At 34.6% G+C, this 20,933-nt stretch overlaps 1 protein-coding gene across 8 annotated transcripts in view; it reads left to right on the top strand.

Moving 5' to 3' along the window:
* ATF7IP (activating transcription factor 7 interacting protein) overlaps positions 1–20,933 on the top strand; it is a 135,933-nt gene that overhangs the window by 37,596 nt on the left and 77,404 nt on the right. For 4 of the 8 annotated variants that reach the window (XM_033222801.1, XM_033222796.1, XM_033222795.1 and 1 more), the window contains exon 2: positions 18,221–19,782. In XM_033222801.1, coding sequence (XP_033078692.1) covers positions 18,228–19,782 — 1,555 coding nt within the window. In that variant the 5' untranslated portion in view covers positions 18,221–18,227. Of the gene's footprint in view, positions 1–4,336; positions 4,392–11,647; positions 11,679–13,903; positions 14,075–18,220; positions 19,783–20,933 lie in introns of those variants that run through there. The other 4 variants (XM_033222794.1, XM_033222793.1, XM_033222799.1 and 1 more) reach the window with 3 other exon arrangements.

The raw sequence follows: 20,933 nt of genomic DNA, 5'->3' as shown, positions 1-20,933 counted from the left end.
CATCTTTGTAATTACACATTTGGAAGCTTTTTTTTTTTTTTTTTTTTCCCAAGACTAAACAGTCTATAATAGAGACATGGCAGTTCATAGAAACTAGAGAACAGAACTTCTCCTAATTTTCATGGTCATACGTGTAGAACAATATCCATACATTGTATTACTGCTATATTTCTCTTCCACATTTATGTTAAAATCTACATACAGGAACACTTTATTAGATTATGTTCTTGTACTTTTCATCACATCATTTCTTTAGAGTGGCTTAAAAATTGTCCTATAATCATGACCACATAGGCATTTGATGAATGTTGAATATGTGAGTAAATCAACCTGTCTTTATTATTGCTTAAACAGTACATTTTAAAGTACACTTTATTAAAATGTTATCAGCAAAAAATCTGAAAGATTCTTTAAGATCCTCTAATTTAATTTCCTTAATTTCACATGGAAAGCTTTAGACCTAACGATGTTAAATGATTTGCCTAAGATCTATCACACCCTGGTGTGTGTATGTGTATGTGTGTGTTTTTTTTTGCATTGGTCTCTCTTACTGTTACATATTTAACAACTCTCTTTTTTTTTTGCAGTTATATTTCATCAGTTTACACAAAATTTAATTGAATTCTGTAATTTATTTAAAAATGTACAACTAAGTTTAGTAACAAACACAATTTATATGAACAGATTTAGTTGAGAGCAGAAGACCATGGGTATCAGTGAGTATATTTGTAGAATGGATGGAGAACACTGGCTTATTTGATACGATGATTAGGAGGTTAAGAGAGTTTCCATAGTATAGAATTTTTGGTCAGAACTCTACAGATTTTTTTCAGGTTCTAAAAGATGAAACTAAGTGGCAGTTCTTGGTTTTGGATAAAGAACTCCGTGCTTCCTTAAAATATATTAAACTTTTGTTAATAGTTTTTAACAGCCCATCCTATGAAACTAAGTCGATTGCAGACATTTGTGAGAAACAAGTAGATTGTATTCTTAGGGATTGTTGCTAGGAAAAATTTAGAGTGATAATGTAATTTTTTCTTTTGCTGCCAGTGGAGGTGCTGGTTCATTCTTTGTTGTATGCCCAGTAGCAGAGATCTTGCTATCAAAAGTGTAAGTTTCTTTGAAAGGTTTAACTGAAGGAAGATGTAGAATTATGAATAGAATTGGCTGGAAAAGTTGTGATAAAAAATAATTTTAATTAGATCTACAAGGAGGGATAACCAGCAGTATGCTCTGCTATAGAAGATAAATAGTTGGTACAAAGAGGAATTTGAATTTCTTCCATAATATGGAAGAGGATTAAGGGTCTTTTTTCTTTCATTTTTTTTTTTTTTTTAAGTGACAGGATCTCACTCTGTGGCCCAGGCTGAAGTGCAGTGACAACAATCATGGCTCACTATGACCTTGACCTCTCGGGCTCAAGTGATCCTCCCACCTCAGCCTCCTAAGTCGCTGGGACCACAGCTGGCACCACCACACCCTGCTAATTTAAAAAATTTTTTTGTTGAGACAGGGTCTCACTATGTTGTCCAGGTTAATCTTGAACTGCTGGCCTCAAGCAGTCTTCCCACCTATAGGCAGGCGTGAGCCACTGCACCCAGACATCTCAGCTGCCACTTTAAACTCCTGTGGGTTTTTAGTAGGGCGGGGGGAAGAGACTAGAAATAAGATAGAGATCCAGGGTGAAGTTCCTGGAACTCTCTAAACTATTCTAAGTCATTTTAGTTGCTATACTAATTGTTCTAAGGTACCTTGATTATTCAGTTTCCCTCAAATTTGGATTGGTATGTGATGTGTAACTGCTTTGAATAAAGTTTTGCAAGCATGATGCCTTCTTGCTTTTCTTGAAACAGAACTGGCCAGTATAAGCAAAAATTATTTTAAAAGTATTAAAACTAATAAAGAAAATATGAAATACTAAGACATACTTAAAGTGATATTTGATATGTGGGATTATTAAATGTTCTCACTTGTAGTGCTTTTTTTTTTTTTTTTTTTTAGTTTTTGAGACAGAGTCTTGCTTCGTTGCTGAGGTGGAGTGCAGTGGCGTGATGTCAGCTCACTTCAACCTCAGCCTCCTGGGTTCAAGCGATTCTCCTGCCTCAGCCTCCTGAGTAGCTGAGACTACAGATGTTTGCTGCCATGCCTGGCTAATTGCTGTATTTTTAGTAGAGTTGGAGTTTCGCCATGTTGGCCAGCTGGTGTCGAACTCCCAACCTCAAGTGATCCACCTGCCTGAGCCTCCCAAAGTGCTGGGATTACAGGCGAGAGTCACCGCACCTGGCCTGTAGTGCTTTATTAGCAAAATCTGATATGTTTGTGATACACTCTTTTACTAATTGTGACTCATAGGTTTATTCATATTGCTTTCCTTGCAATGAGGATAATAGTTAAGATCTATTTTAAGATATTTTAGATATAAATATCATTGTGGTTAAATTTTGGGTATCTGTTGCAAATGAATGTAACATTTAAAAAAAATAACTAAAATAAGCTAAGCTACTTTTCATGTAGACCAGTGTTTAAAATAACAGTTTTCTTTCTGAGATGGAATCTCGCTCTTTTGCCCAGGCTATAGTGCAGTAGTGTGATCTCAACTCACTGCCACCACGCCCGGCTAACTTTTTGTATTTTAGTAGGGATGGGGTTTCACCATCTTGGCCAGGCTGGTCTTGAACTCCTGCTCGTGACCCACCCACCTCAGCCTCACAAAGTGCTAGGATTACAGGCGTGAGCCACCGCCCCTGGCCAATGTTTTTAAAAACTTGGTTAAATTTCATTTTAAAATCTAACCACTGTTAAATATTCGGTTAAAAAGAGCATCAGTCAGTGGATTACTCGTATAATTTTTACCCTTTCTCCACTGGAGCTTTTTGTTACTTAAAATGGTTATGTGTTCCTATATGTTTTAAAGGCATTGTTTCTAATCTTTATTTCATGATTTAAGTAAGTTCTCTACATATAATTTTTATATTAAGTGTTTAAGGGTTTCATAGTGTCAAATATATGAATTCACTTTGCATTTTGGGTAACAAGTAGTGACCAGAGAAAACATTTTAAAATTAATTTGTCATTTCATCAAAACACACCACTGGTTAGTTTGATACAGGAAATGCATAGAACAAGTACTTTAATAAATAGCATTGGTTTTAACATGACTTAGCTGTGAAACCAGCCATTCGTTTCAGCAACTGTAATTTAAATTCTTGAAATTAAAAGGTTTTTTTTTCTTTTTGTTTTCTCTTTCTTGTTTATCTATTTTTTTTGGTTTGATTTGGTTATTTCCTTCTGATCTGTAATCCTCTTCATGATGTTATATTAGACTATACATTGTTTGCCATCTTTAGGAATTAAAATCCACTCCATAATAAATTTGTACTATACAGAGAGACATGCCTATTAAGCATTATTAGGTTGGAAAGGTAGAATGATAAAATGCATTCTGTTATCTGGGTAAAGGAGTAAGAAATTTCAAGTATTGTCAACGTTAACATTACTACACTTTAGGCAAAATTGGAAAATCAAAAATAGCAGTGTTGTACAGATTATTTATGTGCATATTTAACTTTTACTTGACACAATCATAAGATAATTTGTTTTTCTAACTGATAGAAATTATTTTAACTTAATTGAGAAATAATTATTGAATGCCTACTGTGTATAAGACGCTACTGTTTGTGGAAAGAAGTTTGTGTTAAAAAATGTATAAGGCATACTTCCTACTTATTTTGAAGTCTGCTTTGATAAGTTATTTAAGCTTTGTATTTTTAATACATACTAAACAGTTTTTTTTTTAACCAACAAATCTCATCGACTCATACAATTGTAGAAAAAAAGTGCTAGGAAAATTGCAGTACTGTTTAGAATTTGAGATTTTAGAGAACCTTTAATGTATTAGGACTGTGATTCAAGTGTTTTATGATTCTTCTCTAAATAGAAAAACACTTAAATATATAGGTATTGATGTGCGCTTGCACACACACACACACCCACAAATATATATGGACAATGGCATGTTTTTTGAAAGTGGCCCGTTTAGTTTAACATTCATTTCTTTAATTGGCACCTAATAAGTAAAGGTGTCAAGTTAACATTTTAGGTGATGAAATGCAAGGCACATTTTTTTTCCAAGAAAATAGAGTGTTTTTGCTGGAAGTTTTGCTTTTATATTCGCATCTATTCTAAGATTCCTGCTAGCATATTGTTTCTATTTTTAGGCTGTTGCCAGGCAGATTTAAAATTTCTTCTCTTATGGCTGTCTAATTTCTATCTTCCTGATTGGTTACATGATGCTGCTTTTATTAGCCAACCACAGTGACTATGCAAATTGTATTTCAGTTTCTGTTGCTGTGAAAGAACTGATAAGATGGCTGCAGGGGGCTCCCTTTGGGGTATGTTTTTTATTTTAAAGAGGGTTTTCATCAATACGTAGTAAGAAGCAAAGGTAGATTTCCTTTGAAGGGGCATTTTATTTTTGAAATGGGAAATCTAACTAAGCAAGCTTTATAAAAGGCTGAAAAATGCCTCTCTTTTGTATTTGATTTTAATGCTGCTCTGTTTTGCCTCTATTAGGCAACTTATAAGTGGGTATATTTTATTACTTTTTATATATAAACATGCTAGCATGCTAGTTTACAAGTCTGTTAAAATGTTCTAGATTATTGTCTTTGCTTTCTAAAAGAATAGTTTTTTCATGTAGGAATTATTTTAGATGTCAGTTACGTGTATATAGCGCATCATTCTTTTAGCCAATACTTACCTGTATTCTATGTGCTCAACACTATGTAGTTCACTAATATTATACTAGAATACTTCATTTTTTTGTTCTTTTGTGAAATGACCTGAGAGGCACATCATCATGATATCAGCATATTTAAGATGTTTTCTAATATCAAAGCTTTGGACACTTAACATGTATTAACTTTTCCTGAGATTTGAGAGAGATTAAAATTTGAAAGAAGCAATAATTTTATACTGGATACTTGGTAAAAAATGTCAAAGTGTTCCATTAAACAATACGCAAATGTAGTATTAGAGTCCATTTATAATAAAACTGTCTTAAAGGATACCTTTAGAGCATTGGCAAATACAGAGAATGGTGGCAAAACATGCCATGTGAATAAAAACAATATTGATAAAGTGTGACAAAGCCATATGTAACATCAGAAAGTTCAAGAAGTATACCTCATTTAAAAACATTTATCATCATTAATTACATATAAGGCCTTTTGGTTATAGTACCATTTTATAATAAAAGATAATGTTTTTGTTTCACTTAAGACTTTCTAGTCTTTTTGATAAAAGATAGTTAATTGCACTTTCCATGTGTAGAAGACTTTATTAATATTTGCTCCTGGAGGGATCACCTGTGTCATGCTTAGTACTGCTTTGTTTTTTGTTTTTAAATATCTTGCATGGGTATTTTATGCCCATTACTGCAATCCTGCAAGATGAGCATACTGTAGAATCATGTACCATTTAAGGACAGGGAAAAAGAGTAATGACCTCATCCAAGATGAGCACATAAGAGAACAAGGCTGCGGCTATTTTACACATACTGCCTTTCACCATCAATATAATTACAGATACGCTTGTTGGCTTAAAAATGTGAACACTCTAAAGTATAAACCAACACTTAGTTCTCTTAGTATAGTTGTTCTGTCCATGTTGGAAGCGTGACCCAGTAAAGGGGTTTAGGTTAAAAATGAAAAACACTTGACTGAAGTTCTGCTATTCTTTTTTTAAAATATCAAGTTTATTGAGATACAGTTCACATGTCATACAATTCACCTATTTTAAGTGTATAATTCAGTGGTTTTCAGCATATTCACAGCTGTGTAATCACAGCAATCAATGTTTGAACATTTTTATTACCCTATAAAGAAATCTTGTACCCTTTAGCAACCAACCCTCATTTCCTCCCAGGCCCTCCAGCCCTAGGCAATTGGTAAGCCACTTTCTGTCTGTATAGATTTGCCTATTCTGGACATTTCATGTACAGTAGTCCCCCCTTCTCCACAGTTTTGTTTTCTGTGGTTTTAGCTCTCTGTAGTCAACTGTGGGTAATATTAAGTGGAAAATTTCAGAAATAAATAATTCATAAGTTTTAAATTTGGCACCGTTCTAAGTAGTGTGATGAAATCTATTGCCATTCTCCTCTGTCCTACCTAGGATACGAACCATCCCTTTGTCCAGTATGTTCAACGTGTCCATACTGTAGACGCTTCCCACCCATTAGTCATTTAGGAGATGTCTGGGTTATTAGATTTGTGCTGATATCACAATGTTTGTCATAAAGTCACCCTTATTTTACTAGATAACAACCTCAACGTGCAAGAGTAGTGATGCTGGCAATTTGGATATGCCAAAGAGAAACTGTAAAGTGCTTCCTTTAAGGGAAAAGGTTAAAGTTTTTGACTTAATAAAGGAAAGAAAAAGAATCGTATGCTGAGGTTGCTAAGATCTTTAGTAAGAACTATCTTACACTTTTGTGAAACGAACAGTATATTGTTATAATTGTTCTACTTTATTGTTAGTTATTGTCAGTCTCTTACTGTGCCTAATATATAAGTTAAATGTCTTATATGTATAGGAAAAAACACAGCATATATAAGTTTCAGTACTATCCGGTTTCAGGCATTCACTGGGTGTTTGGGAATGTATTTTCTGTGGATAAGCAGGGAATACCGTAAATGGAATTATTCAGTATGTGGCCTTTTGTGACTGGCCTCTCTTACTCAGCATGTTTTCAAAGTTTACACATGTAGTAGCATGTTCAGTACTTCATTCCTTTTATGGCTGAATGATATTCCATCATATGGATATACCACATTTTATTTATCCATTCATTAGTCACAGGGCATTTAGGTTGTTTCCAGTTTTGGGCCATTATGTGTAGTGCTTCTATAGAGCATTCGTGTACAAGTTTTTGTGTGGACATATGTTTTCATTTCTCTTGGGTATTTACCTAGGAGTGGAATTGCTGGGTCGTATGACAACTCTGTTTCACATAGTGTGGAACTGCCTGTTTTCCAAAGCAGCTGCACCTTTTTACAATCCCACTAGCATTGTATGAAGGCTCCAATTTATCCATATCCTTGCCAGTACTCATTATTCTTGTTGATTATAGCGGTCCTGGTGTGTGTGAGGTGTTATCTCATTGTGGTTTTGACTTGCATTTCACTGATGACTAATGACGTTTACTGCCTATGAATTATTGACTTATAAAAACCATAGCTTTAGGAGAAAAATCTAATGTAAGTGACGGGTTGATGGGTGCAGCAAACCACCATGGCACTTGTATACCTATGTAACAAAACTACACATTCTGCACTTGTACCCCAGAACTTAAAGTATAATAATAATTTTTTTAAAAAACAGAAAAAGAAAAAAGCCTTTTTGTGGAAATGCCTATTACGTCCTTTACTCATTTTAAAATGGAGTTATTTGGTGTTTTATTATTGAATTGTAACAGTTTTTATATATTCAAGACACAAGTCTTGTATTGGGTATATGGTTTGCAAATATTTTCATCCATTGTGTGAATTGTCTTTTCACTTTCTTAGTGGTTTCCTTTGCAGCACGAACAGTTTTAATTGTGATGAAGTTCAGTTACACTGTTTTTTTTTTTCCTTCTTCTTTTGTTGCTTCTTCTCTTTGGGTCATATCTAAGAAACCATTGCCTGTTCCAAATGTATGAAGATTTATGTCTGTGTTTCCTTCTAAGATTTTACTTTTAGCTCTTAAATTTAGGTCTTTCATTTATAGGAATTAATTTTTGTATATGGCAAGAAATAGGAGTCCAACTTCATTCTTTTGCATGTGGCTATCCAGTTTTTCCAACACTCTTTGTTTAAAATACTATTCTTTCCCTATTGAATGGTCTTGTAACCCTTGTCTAAGACAATTTACTGTAAAACTGAGGGTTTATTTCTGTTCCAAAATATATCCTAAGGATATACCTGTCATTTTACTAGTAGTGCCACACTGTCTAGGTTACTGTAGCTTTGTAATCACTTTTGAAAATGCAGAGTATGAGTTTTCCAAGTTTATTTTTCTTCTTCAAGATTGTTTTGGCTGTTCTGGGACCTTTGCATTTTCATATTAAATTTAGGATCAGCTTATCAGTGTCTGCAAAGAAAATAGCTAGGATTTTGATAGAGATTGTCTTAAACCTGTAGCTTTAATTTGAAGAGTGTTGACATCTTAAGGATATGAGTCTTTTGATTCATGAGTATGGAATGTCTTTTATTTATTTATGTCTTTAATTTCTTCAACAGTATTTTATAGTTTTCAGAATGTTAAGTTTTGTACTTTTGGCAAAATAATTTTCGATATTACTGTAAATGGGATTGTTTTATGAAATGCAATAGATTTTTATATATTAATCTTATAGTCAACTTTGTTAAACTCTTATTAGTTCTAATAAATTTTTAGTTGATTTCTTACTATTTTCTATATACGAGATGTTATTATCTGTAAATAAAAATGGTTCTTTCTTTTTTTTAAAGTTGTATGACTTTTGGCTGGGTATGGTGGCTCATGCCTGTAATCTCAACACTTTGGGTGGCCGAAGCAGGTGGATCACCTGAGCTTGGCAGTTTGAGACCAGCCTGGCCAACATGGTGAAACTCCATCTCTACTAAAAATACAAAAATTAGCCAGGCTTGGTGGTTCACGCCTGTAATTCCAGCTACTCAGGAGGCTGAGGCATGAGAATCACTTGAACCTGGGAGGCAGAAGCTACAGTGATCTGAGATCATGCCAGTGCACTCCAGCCTGGGTGACAGAGAGAGAGACCATGTCTCAAAAAACAAACAAACAAACAAACAAAAAGTTGTTTGACTTTTATTTCATTTTCTTGCCTAATTCTCCTGGCTAGAACTTCTAGTTCAATGCTGACTAGAAATGGTGAGGGCAGATAACTTTTCTTGTTCTGATCTTAGGGTGAAAAATTTCAGTCTTTGACCATTAAGTATGATAGCTGTGGGTTTTTCCTTGGTGCCCTTTATCAGGTTGAGGAAATCCTCTTCTAAGTTTATTGAGTGAATTCTGCTCTTAATTGCTATGTTAAATTAAGGATGAGATAATTTAATACTAGAAAGCTGCTGGTAATACTCTGGTATACAGTTATTTGCCACTGAAATTTTGTTGTTGTTGCTGCGTTATCATCTCGTAAAAGGTGACTGACACAGAAAGTTAGCTGTCCAGCTTTTCTCTTTAGGTTGGGTTAATAAGAAAAGTAAGAGCTATTTCCTGGCATTTGAAGGATTTACATCTTTCAGCTCCTCATACCTCATTCTGGGCGTTTTACTTAATCCAAGCAAAATGTGAAAAGTACATTTGGACAAATGATTTCTACTGCTGGTTATTTATTTATTTTTTAAATGAGACCTGGTCTTGCAGTGTTGCCCAGGTTGGTCTCTACCCTTCAGGCTCAAGCAGTCCACTGCCTCAGCCTCCGAAGTAACTGAGATTACAGGTATGTGCCACTGCTCCCAGCTCTGGACAAATGATTTCTTAAATTCCTGTGGAGATAAATACAAGACCTTCTATAACTTCACTCCTTATCTGCATAATGATAGTAGAGTTTGGCAAGCTAGTGAGTAGGGCCTTGATGGAAAATTGGCCAGTTTTCTAAAGGGGTGTAATTTGCTCTATGTATTCTAAAATGGCATTTGTTGGATGAGGTCATTTAATTTTATTTTGCCCTTGTAACACAATTATCCCCAAAATTGACTTGGAGAAGTAATTTTAAGGTATCTTATGTTTTTATCATGTGGACCATTCCAAAATTTCTGAAAACATAGCACTGAATGCAACAAGAAGTTAGATTGGCCGGGCGCGGTGGCTCAAGCCTGTAATCCCAGCACTTTGGGAGGCCGAGACGGGCGGATCACAAGGTCAGGAGATCGAGACCACCCTGGCTAATACCGTGAAACCCCGTCTCTACTAAAGAATACAAAAAACTAGCCGGGCGACGAGGCGGGCGCCTGTAGTCCCAGCTACTTGGGAGGCGGAGGCAGGAGAATGGCGTAAACCCGGGAGGCGGAGCTTGCAGTGAGCTGAGATCCGGCCACCACACTCCAGCCTGGGCGACAGAGCCAGACTCCGTCTCAAAAAAAAAAAAAAAAAAAAGAAGTTAGATTGTAGTGACAATTCTGGCTTTGTTGTAACCAAAATTTTAAGAACATGATTTACTCCTGTATAATCTAGGGAATTGTTGGTAAAGCAAACTCCCTATTTCCTTTGTGGTTGGTTATTTTTTACAACGTAGTTTGGGGATATTGCATTCCACATTTTGGTTGGTGACAGGCAGAGGGGTTAATTTGTGGACGTGTCAAATATTATGATCACTCAATAACTTACTCAACTGAGTTTATGAGTGTTTGATAAACAGATTTCACCACTTACTGTTTTTTTTTTTTTAAGATGGCAGGATAGCTAGTGACAGTTATTTCATACTAGTTGCGAGAACCGTAGCTAACAATGCAACAGTATAACATCTGTTTACATAGCCTTTATGTTATACTGGGTATTAGCAGTAATTTAAAGACGATTTAAAGTATGCAGCAATATGTGCATAGGTTATATGCAAATACTACACTACTTTATATAAGGGACTTGAACATTGTCAGATTTTGTTATCTGTGTGGAGTCCTGAGACCTGTCTTCCACAAATACTGATGGACGTCATATTTAAAATAAAAATTTCAAAATCTTTATACTAAATTTGAGCAGATAAGTATCAAAGTGAGTGAACAGACTCACTAGTCTATTTATTGAACAATAAGCAGCAAAGCAGATTATTAGCATTTATTGTGCAACCCATTATTCTTTATTATTTTATTTTTAAGAGTACTGCAAATTCTCAAGCAAAATTTAGAAATGCAAAATAAAATCATACAGTTTTCAACTGAGATTGGGATTCTTAAAGAACCTAATAGCAGAGTTGCATGAGGTTAGAAATTATCAGCATAAAGTGATTATTTAGTATTTAATTCAGCCATTTAATGAAAGTAAACTTGAATTAAAATTATTTTCACTAGAAAAATGAATGAAATTTTCATTCAGAAAAATGTTATACTCTCAGTCAACAGCATAAATATAATTGAAATGCCTTTGTCAAAGATAGAAATGCCATGTCCACTTAAAAGGTTTTGCTTGATGTTTTCTAAGCTTTTGCTTTAATTTTATTTTGAAGTATACTTCATCAGATATTCATTACTTTGAATTATTATAGCATTTGTTTTGTTGTTTTGTTGTTTTATGTGTTGTATATACTTTTTGACCCAACAATCATGGTACTTAGTTAAGTCTGTTCTTGGAAAGCAGTACAGACCCTAGTTTATTTAATCAGAGAAACCCTACCATAGACCTGTTTTTCAAACAGGGCATCTGGAGTTATATTCCTAATGTTTCCAGTTCATTGTTCACCTTTATTTTCACATCCTTTGGATTTTTGATAGAGCACTTGCCCTCATCTGCTTCCCTTGTTGCTGGGCAAGGTTTGTGACACTGGTATCTGATTGGTTTTAGACTATTTCGGCTTTGAGCCAATCAGACAGTGAATTTCAGTTCTCTCACAGGACTGGAAACATTGAAGCAGCTGTTGATATATTTTTCCTGTGGGGAGATTATATAAACTAAGAGTATGGCTGCAGCAAGCTCCCTCTTGGGTATGTTTGAAAAATTACAAGTTTCATCTGTAAGGAAGGGGGGAAATGAGGTTTATTTTTAAAACTTGATTATTAGGAACACCTAATAAGTAGTGAATTTGAAAAAAAAAGAATTCTGATAACATGTTCCATTTTTATTTTATAATCCTATATTTAAAGAACTATAGAATGGTGTAATGTAATAAAAATGTCTTATTTTCATGAATATTTACTTTGTAATCCACACATTTGTTTTATAATAAAGCTTTGAAAAGACATCTCATATAACCTTTTGTAACTTGCTGCGAAAGGCAGTTAAGGAGAAAAGGATGTAGTAATTGTACTTTTACCACTTAATATAGGTAGTCTAGCATCAGACATTTAGATTTCATTAGATGAATTAAACTAAGTCAGTTCAGTGCAGTAGACAGCACAACACTTCATAATACTATCCCTAGTAATCCTTTGGGTCCAGAATACTATTAATTTTTGGAATCGGAAATCTGCAACAATAGTGGTAGATGGGTATGAAAATTTTTTTTTTACTTGTCTGGATTTAAGGTTTTGCTAGATTTATATATATTATATATATGATCTGTGGAATTTTTAAAAAGAAATTTACATTTGAATTTTTCATTGTATAGAAAAGTATGTTCTTATGTATATTGTCCATGTTTGACTTATTCCTCAGGTAGGAAATTAATTTATATTAATGTATGTTTCTGGAAATGTTGATGGATATTTATTAAAGCAAATAGCATAAAAGATATAAATCTTATTCATTTATGTGTGTGGTATATTTAATGGATGTTACGTGGATTTAGGGTTTTATGTAAACTGTGTTCTAGATTCTTTATTTCAAACAAAGAACCACAGTTAAGTATTGCAGATACAGCTTTTGTTTAACTATGTTTTTCTGACCTTATTGTCTGTCTCCTGTTGCTGGGCAGGAATCAGAATGCTGGCTGCTGATTGGCTGAGTTTGTGAAGGGCTCTTGAACAGCCATTTAAATTCTTGAGCTTTTTGAGCAGGCAGATTGTAGGCTAAGACATAACAGCTTCCCTTTGTTGTTTCATTGCTATGATCTCTTGCTAGAAAGAAGTGGGTGGAGGGGGATGAAGCAGAGAAGAGAGTAATGTTTTCATTTAAAGAAGAAGCTCGTTGGGCTTTCCTTAAAAATATTTTTAAAATAATTTACCAAAAATTTGAAAAAAAAAATTTCCAAGCCAGAGAGACTTAACCCTTTTCTGGTTATTTAAATATAAATTCCTGTGGAAAAGATTTTTTTAGTGATAGTATTTTCCCAGAGTTCTTGAATATACAGAGACTTAACATTATTTTGACTCTCTTCTTCATGAAAAAAATACTTTCAGGAGAAACTAGTTCATCATGTTTTGCAGTTACTTTTAGACATGGCAGACATCTTCTGCCGTAAAATACCAATGCTTTTTCTGTGAAAATGAATTACAGTCATGTGAAAGTTTTCTGATTTGAGTTGTCACCTAAAATACTAACATTTATTTTATAGAATAGTTTTATGAATGGCATCTTAGTTCTAGGTGACAGTACTAAAATGATCCTTGGAAATGTTTTGCTGTGGTATTACAGCCATGGAAACTTGTTTGCAGGTAACACACCCTTCTTTAATGTGTATCTTTCTTAAATATGCTTTGCTAATGCAAAATACATTTCTAAAAGCAGACTGCTGATTGGTTTGTACAGATATGGCTGAACTAGTTTGAACTAATTGTTCATGCTACTTCCTTACTGCTTTGTCTGTTTTTTATTATGTTTAGAACCCATAAGATCTGGTAAATGGCTGTAGTGTGCTCCCTTGTGGGTATGGATGGTAGTTATTCTGTAATTCTTTTTAGAGTGCTTTATTATTACTGAAGTTAATGGCAATTTTATTGATAAAATCAACTTTTCTTAAATTATGTATATTTTTATTAAATATTATTGGTGGTGGCAATTTAATATTAAATGTGAGGTTTACATGTTGGATTTTCTAATTTATATGTAAAATACCAAAGGGGAATTTGTCTCAGACTCTTTAGTTTATTCCTAAAAACGTTATCCTGAATATTTAGTTTATTCCTAAAAACATTATCCTGAATATATAGATGGTGATGGTTATAACATTTATTGAGTTCTTACTACATTCCAAATGCTTAATGTATAGAATCTCATTTAGTTCTCACGGCAACCTTTGTGACAGGTGTTGGTATTCATCCCTTTTTAAGGTAGCCGAAACTAAGAAATTGATGTTAGGTAGTTTGCCCAGTCTCACACAGTAGGTTTCCTGGAAGAATTGGAATTCAAATCTATGAATTTGTCTACAGTCTACAGAGTTCATGTTCTTAATTGGGTTATTGCAAGTTATGACTTTTTTTTTAAAGGAATGCTTACTTTTAATGTAAGAGTTCATGTTCTTAATTGGGTTATTAAAAGTTATGAATTTTTTGAAAGGAATACTTACTTTTAATGTAATTGGTAATAACTACCAGCTATCCATATAATATCTGAGAAATGTGGATATTATGAGGCTAATTTCAAAAGAATGGCCTTTCAGTGTTTCAAAATACTTACAGGGTAACTATGCTACTTATATTATAAATTTAATTATTTTGAAGTTTTGGAATTAGTAAGGAAAAGTGACAGCAAAATACAGTGCATTGTATATGTATCTTTTTGCAGAAAATTTTGCAGTTAGAATAACTTTGTAATGATGGGAAGAGAAAAACCTTAAAGGTCTGAAATTTTAGTCTGTAATTAAAAGCCCTTAACATAGTGTCTGTTATAATTTTGTATTAAGGTTTCTGTTTAAATGAAGAGTAATTTTCCTAAATATTTAGTTATATAATTTAAATAAATGGCTAGAATAAGACATATATTCTAAGTAATTGGCTTAAAGTGAGAGAATGAATACAGAATGTATCACAGTCTAGAAATTCTCTGACAAGGTGGTAGAATCTCAAGCTGAATTGGCCTCCAGCAAATAGGCTAGGCTTATTGTTTTATGCCCTTCAGCCAAAGATCAGCAGGAACACATTTGTAATTGAACAAGTTAGGTTTACTATTTGTTGCCGGGAGGAAATAATGTTCACTATGGGGAAACTGTAGCACATCAATCAGTAGGAGGATGTTAGAAAAAACCTAGTACAGGATTTGAATATAGTATAGTATAGGTTTAGGTTACTTTGGGGAGAGATTAAGGAAGTAGATCCTTATCGTGGATTGGGTGGCATCAGAAAGTTGGGGCACTTCTATACTTGGGTATCTCAATAAATTTTATCTATATAGGGAGGACAGACTATTACAAGATGAAGCTGTAATTGATAAAGAAGTAGCCATCACTCATTTAGTGAGGGGGGCTGTTTAGAATTTTGTGGGTTGCACAGTGACCTTGTCTGACTTGAATGTTCTCTGAGTTGGTTTTATGTCCAACCAGAGAACAGCATGGCTTAACTGTAAGCATCAGATCCGTTAACAACATTGAGCCCTAACTGTGAGTGTCAGTTAAGTTTTTAGACATCAGGGGCTGCATTTCTTTCTTTCTCAGGCCAAAGCAAATGTATTCTACCATATCATTCCTACTGGTGATGGTAATGGTAAGTGACTATCCAATGTTAAAACAGTATTCCTGCCTCCTATACATCTTAGTCCTTAAAGGTATTTTGTTTTATTCTATTATTGATTGATGACATTGTTTTCTTCAGAACCACATCCTTGTGCTCTTTTGTTTGCCTTTATTGCACTGGCCAGATGTTAACATGGAAACGGTTACAGGAAACATCCTTGTTTTTTTCTGATCCTATTTCAATATCAGACATGATACCTCTAGTTTTCTTGGTAGATAACCTTTATCAGATTTGAGTAAGTTTCCTTGTATTCTTAGTTTCTGGAGAGTTGTAATTATGCATCAGTCTTGAATTTTGTTAAATGAATATTCTGTATTTGTTGAGGTAATCCTTTGTTCATTTTGTTCCTCTGTTCTGTTTATATGGTGAGTTAAACAGCTTGATTTGCTTTGTGGTTTTCTTTCATGCTTAACAGTATTGTCTCAGAGTTCTGGAGGCAACACATTTGAAATCACGGTGTTGTCACTGCCATTCTCCCTCTGAAGGTGCTGAGGAAGGATCTGTTCCAGGCCTCTCTCCTAGCTTCTGGTAGTTGCTTGGCTTGTGGTACCATAATTTCAATCGTCATGTGGCATTCTCCCAGTATGCATGTCTGTCTGTGTCCAGATTTTCCCCTTTTTATAAGGACACCAATTGTATTGGATTAGGGCTCACTTTAGTATCCTTATATTACCTTGATTACCACTGTAAAGGCCCTGTTTAAATAAGATCACATACTGAGGTACTGGGGCTTAAGACTAATATCTTTCTGGGGATGTGGGGTGTGGGATGTTGCACAATTCAGTCAGTAACAACCTGGTACCAGACATTCAGTTTAGGCAAAACTCATACTTGTACACTCTGCTGGGCATGAAATAAAGTCGGAATGCATCATGGCTTGTTCATGGTCAACACTGCTTGATTTTTGAATGTGAAATCAGCCTTGTATTTTTCTAAGTGAGCTTCACTTGGTCAGAATTCATTACCTTTTTAAAAAACCTACTTCTAAATAACTCATAGATGAAAGAAGAATCATGATGGATATTAGAAAATATTTTAACAGAATAATGTAAATGACACATGAAAATGTGAGATGCAACTAAAGTAGCTCTTAGAGGGAAATTTATAGTTTTATTTGCACACATTGCAAAAGAAGAAAGATTGAAAATAACACTTAAGCTTGAATCTCAAGGAAAAGGATGGCATGTTAAACTCTTTCCAAGAAAAAGTAAGAGAAAAGAAATAATAAATATTAGAGTAAGTAATTAAAATAAGAAAGCAGATGTAAAACTAAGAAATATCAGCCAAGTAAAGGTTCATACTTTAATAAGTGAATAGAATTGATAAAACTCTAGCACAACTTACCAGAAAAAGAGAAGAGTACACACACACACACACACAACCTTTGTATTTATTTTAAAATTTTTTTTGTAGTGGCATTACTGAGATATAACCACATATCTGCTATTCACCCATTTAAAGTACAATTCAGTAATTTTTAGCATATTCACAGAGCTGTATAATCATCACCATAATCAATGTTAAAACATTTTCATAACCCCATAAAGAAATCCTGTACCCTTTAGCAGCAACTCCTCATTTTCTCCAGAACCTTCCAACCCTAGGTAGTCACTGATTTACTTTCTGTCTCTAGATTTGCCTACTCTGGACATTTCATATAAATTGAATCATTCAGTATGTGGCCTTTTGTGACTGGCTTCTCTCACTCAGCATATTTTTAAGGTTTATGCATGTAGTAGCATGTTCAGTACTTCATTCTCCTTTGTGGTTGAATGATATTCTGTCGTATGGGTATGCCACATTTTATTTATCCATTCATCAGTCATGGAACATTCAGGTTGTTTCCAGTTTTGGACCATTATAAGTAGTGCTTCTATAGAGCATTCGTGTACAAGTTTTTGTGTGGACATATGTTTTCATTTCTCTTGGGTATACACCTAGGAATGGAATCGCTGGGTCATATGACAACTCTATATTTCACATACTGTGGAACTGCGTGTTTTCCAAAGCAGCTGCACCTGTTTGCAGTCCCACTGTCATTGTATGAAAGTTCCAGTTTTTTTACATCCTTGCCAACACTCATTATTCTATTGATTGTTTCTGTCCTGGTGTGTATGAAGTGTTATTTCATTGTAGTTTTGATTTGCGTTTCACTGATGGCTAATGATGTTATTGCTTACGGACTTTTGGCTTGGGGTCTTTTTCTGGAAATGTCTGTTCAAGTCCTTTGACCATTTTTAAATTGGGTTATTTGATTTATTGAATTATAGCAGTTCTTACGTATTCTAGATATAAAAGTCTATTCTATATAAATATATGTTCTGTATTCTAGATATGAAAGTCTAGATTCGAGATAAAAGTCCCTTATCAGGCATATGATTTGCAAATGTTTTCTCCCATTGTTGTGAATTCTCTTTCTTGATGGTAATCTTTTGTTATATGCTTATAGTTCTGCCAATCTAAGTATGCTTGGCTGCAAATGTAATCTTTCCTTACATGTTTCTTAATTCTTCCTCCTTTTTCCTTTATCTTTATACCTGTTATTTCCCTACTGTTGTTGTTCTTACACTTTTATTTTTCTTTCTCATTTTCTTCACGTAAATTTTTTTTTAACTTTACCTTTTTTTTGCTTATACATCTCCATACTCTGTGAATTCCATATTGAAAATGAAAACTTGTCCCTTTTCCCCCAATACTTCCTAGTTGATTTTCTAGTAGACTCTAGCCATTTTTGATTTTGTATTACACAGATGCAGTAAATATGAAAATCGGTATACACAAGCAGTAGGTTTTCTATGTCTTTATTTAAACATTACGTGAAGTGGGCTGCTTGCATCTCTTCTAAGATCAGTTTGTATTAAGTCTACAATTAGGTGGCTTCTGTTTCAGTTATTAAACGCTCTTTCTCTTTTTTCTTAAAGATTCAAAATGGACAGTTTAGAAGAACCTCAGAAAAAAGTCTTTAAGGCTCGAAAAACGATGAGAGTGAGTGATCGTCAGCAACTTGAAGCAGTGTACAAGGTCAAAGAAGAACTGTTGAAAACTGATGTCAAGCTGTTAAATGGCAACCATGAAAATGGAGATTTGGACCCAACCTCACCTTTGGAAAATATGGATTACATTAAAGACAAGGAAGAAGTGAATGGCATTGAAGAGATTTGTCTTGATCCTGAAGAAAGTAAAACAGAATGGAAAGAAACACCCTGTATCCTAAGTGTTAATGTAAAAAACAAGCAGGATGATGATTTAAATTGTGAACCTTTGTCTCCCCATAACATAGCTCCAGAACCAGACTCTAAACTGACTGCTGAACCAGTTTCTGGTGATCCAGTCGCTGGTGATCTAGATGCTGGAGATCCAACCTCCGGAGTACTGGCCTCTGGTGATTCCACCTCTGGTGATCCCACCTCTAGTGAGCCCTCCTCTGGTGATGCTGCCTCTGGTGATGCAACCTCTGGTGATGCCCCTTCTGGTGATGTCCCCTCTGGTGATGCCACCTCTGGTGATGCCACCGCTGATGATCTCTCCTCTGGTGATCCCACCTCTGGTGATCCCATCCCAGGTGAACCGGTCCCTGTTGAACCCATTTCTGATGAATGTGCCGCTGATGATGTAGCCTCTAATGAAATAACTTCTGTTGATCTGACTTCTGGAGCACCAGCTTCCACTGATCCAGCCTCTGATGATCTGGCCTCTGGTGATCTATCCTCTAGTGAACTGGCCTCTGATGATCTAGCCACTGGTGAACTGGCCTCTGATGAGCTGACTTCTGAATCAGCCTTCGATCATACCTTTGAACCAAATTCTGTACCAGTTTGTGAACCAGTTCCTGAAATTGATAATATAGAACCAAGTAGCAATAAAGATGATGATTTTCTTGAAAAAAATGAGGTTGATGAAAAATTAGAGCAAATTCAGAGTAAAGACTCATTGGATGAGAAAAATAAAGCTGATAATAATATTGATGCTAATGAAGAAACTCTGGAAACAGATGATACAACTATTTGTTCAGATCGACCTCCTGAAAATGAAAAGAAAGTAGAGGAAGATATCACAGAGCTTGCTCTTGGAGAAGATGCTATATCTAGCAGTATGGAAATTGACCAAGGTGAAAAGAATGAAGATGAAACTTCTGCAGATCTTGTAGAAACCATTAGTGAAAATGTTACTGAAGATGACAAAAGCGAGAATATCTTAGAAAATACAGACTCAATGGAGACAGATGAAATCATTCCTATTTTGGAAAAGCTTGCACCTTCTGAGGATGAACTTACTTGCTTTTCTAAAACGTCTCTCCTTCCAATCGATGAGACAAATCCAGATTTGGAAGAGAAAATGGAAAGTTCTTTTGGTTCACCATCTAAACAAGAAAGTAGTGAGAGTTTGCCAAAAGAAGCATTTCTGGTCCTCTCTGATGAAGAGGATATTTCAGGTGAAAAAGATGAGTCTGAAGTTATATCGCAAAATGAAACGTGCTCTCCAGGTTAGCATATAACTTAAATTTTAAAGATTTTTATTGACTTTGATGAACTGTTTAATAAAATATTATCATAATGTTTTACATTTATTTTTGCTGCAGAAAAAGTTGAGAATAGTGATGACTGTAGAAAGATGTCTTAGCTTCATAGAATTCAGAATTACAGCGTGTCTACTCTGTGAGTAGCATTGTGCTAAGTACTAAGAAGGGAGATAAAATAAGTAGAAAATATACCCTTATGGTCTGGAAATAGAGGTGAAGTAGAGCACCATAACACTGAGATAACAGTTTAAGTTAGTACATAATTGACTAGAGTTGTAGCAGTTCTTTCTTGCTATCACTTAGCAAACAGATAACTTAGAACTAAAAGCCTAATAGTTTATTCTGTTAGCTTCAAGTGTAACAAATATATTTTCAATTAATATTCCCAGTGAAATCCTGTACTTTAATATTCTTTGTCCAGGGAATGACAGCACCATCGTTGTAAGCCAGAAACCTTAAAGCTTGATTATTCATTTGATAAAGGCTTTACCCATTTGCTTCCCCAGCCCTTTTGATTCTACCCAACCTATTCTCTTCCTCATTTTCTGAATGAGCTCTCTATAACCCAGTTATCTTATTTGATACTGTCCCTCTATGTCTTAGATCTCTGTTACTTTTAGGTTGATTTCAAACTCCTTATGTAAAAGGTACATTAACTTTATGATTTGTTCAGTACCTCTCTCTGCCAATCTCTTTTATTTTATTTATTATTCCTAGAGAAAAAGAGAATGAGAAAAATTCTGCCTTCTTTTATGGTCAAACTCAAAAACATTATTCCTGTATGAAACTTTCTCAGCCTGAGGAAGACTGAGAAAAGCATGAATACCTTTTTGTTCCTGTTATATCACATTCTTTTAGGTTTAGACATCTATGAGAGAAGTGACCTTGCTAGCATAAAACACCATCTAATTTGTTCAAAGAAAAAAAAGGAGGCAAGTCTAAGAGAAACAGATCATGTTTTCCCCCAATGTGTCATACCAGCTTTTGGAGGTAGAGATTTTTTACTTATTAAAAAATGGCTTTTTTTTTTGGTCAGATACGGTGGCTCACACCTGTAATCCTAAGACTTTGGGAGGCTGAGGCAGTCAGATTGCTTGAGCTCAGGAGTTCGAGAC

Source organism: Trachypithecus francoisi, unplaced genomic scaffold (genome assembly GCF_009764315.1).
Source record: "Trachypithecus francoisi isolate TF-2019V2 unplaced genomic scaffold, Tfra_2.0 Lachesis_group11, whole genome shotgun sequence".
Taxonomy (NCBI): Eukaryota; Metazoa; Chordata; class Mammalia; order Primates; family Cercopithecidae; genus Trachypithecus; species Trachypithecus francoisi.
This window is presented reverse-complemented; position numbering and strand designations above follow the sequence as displayed.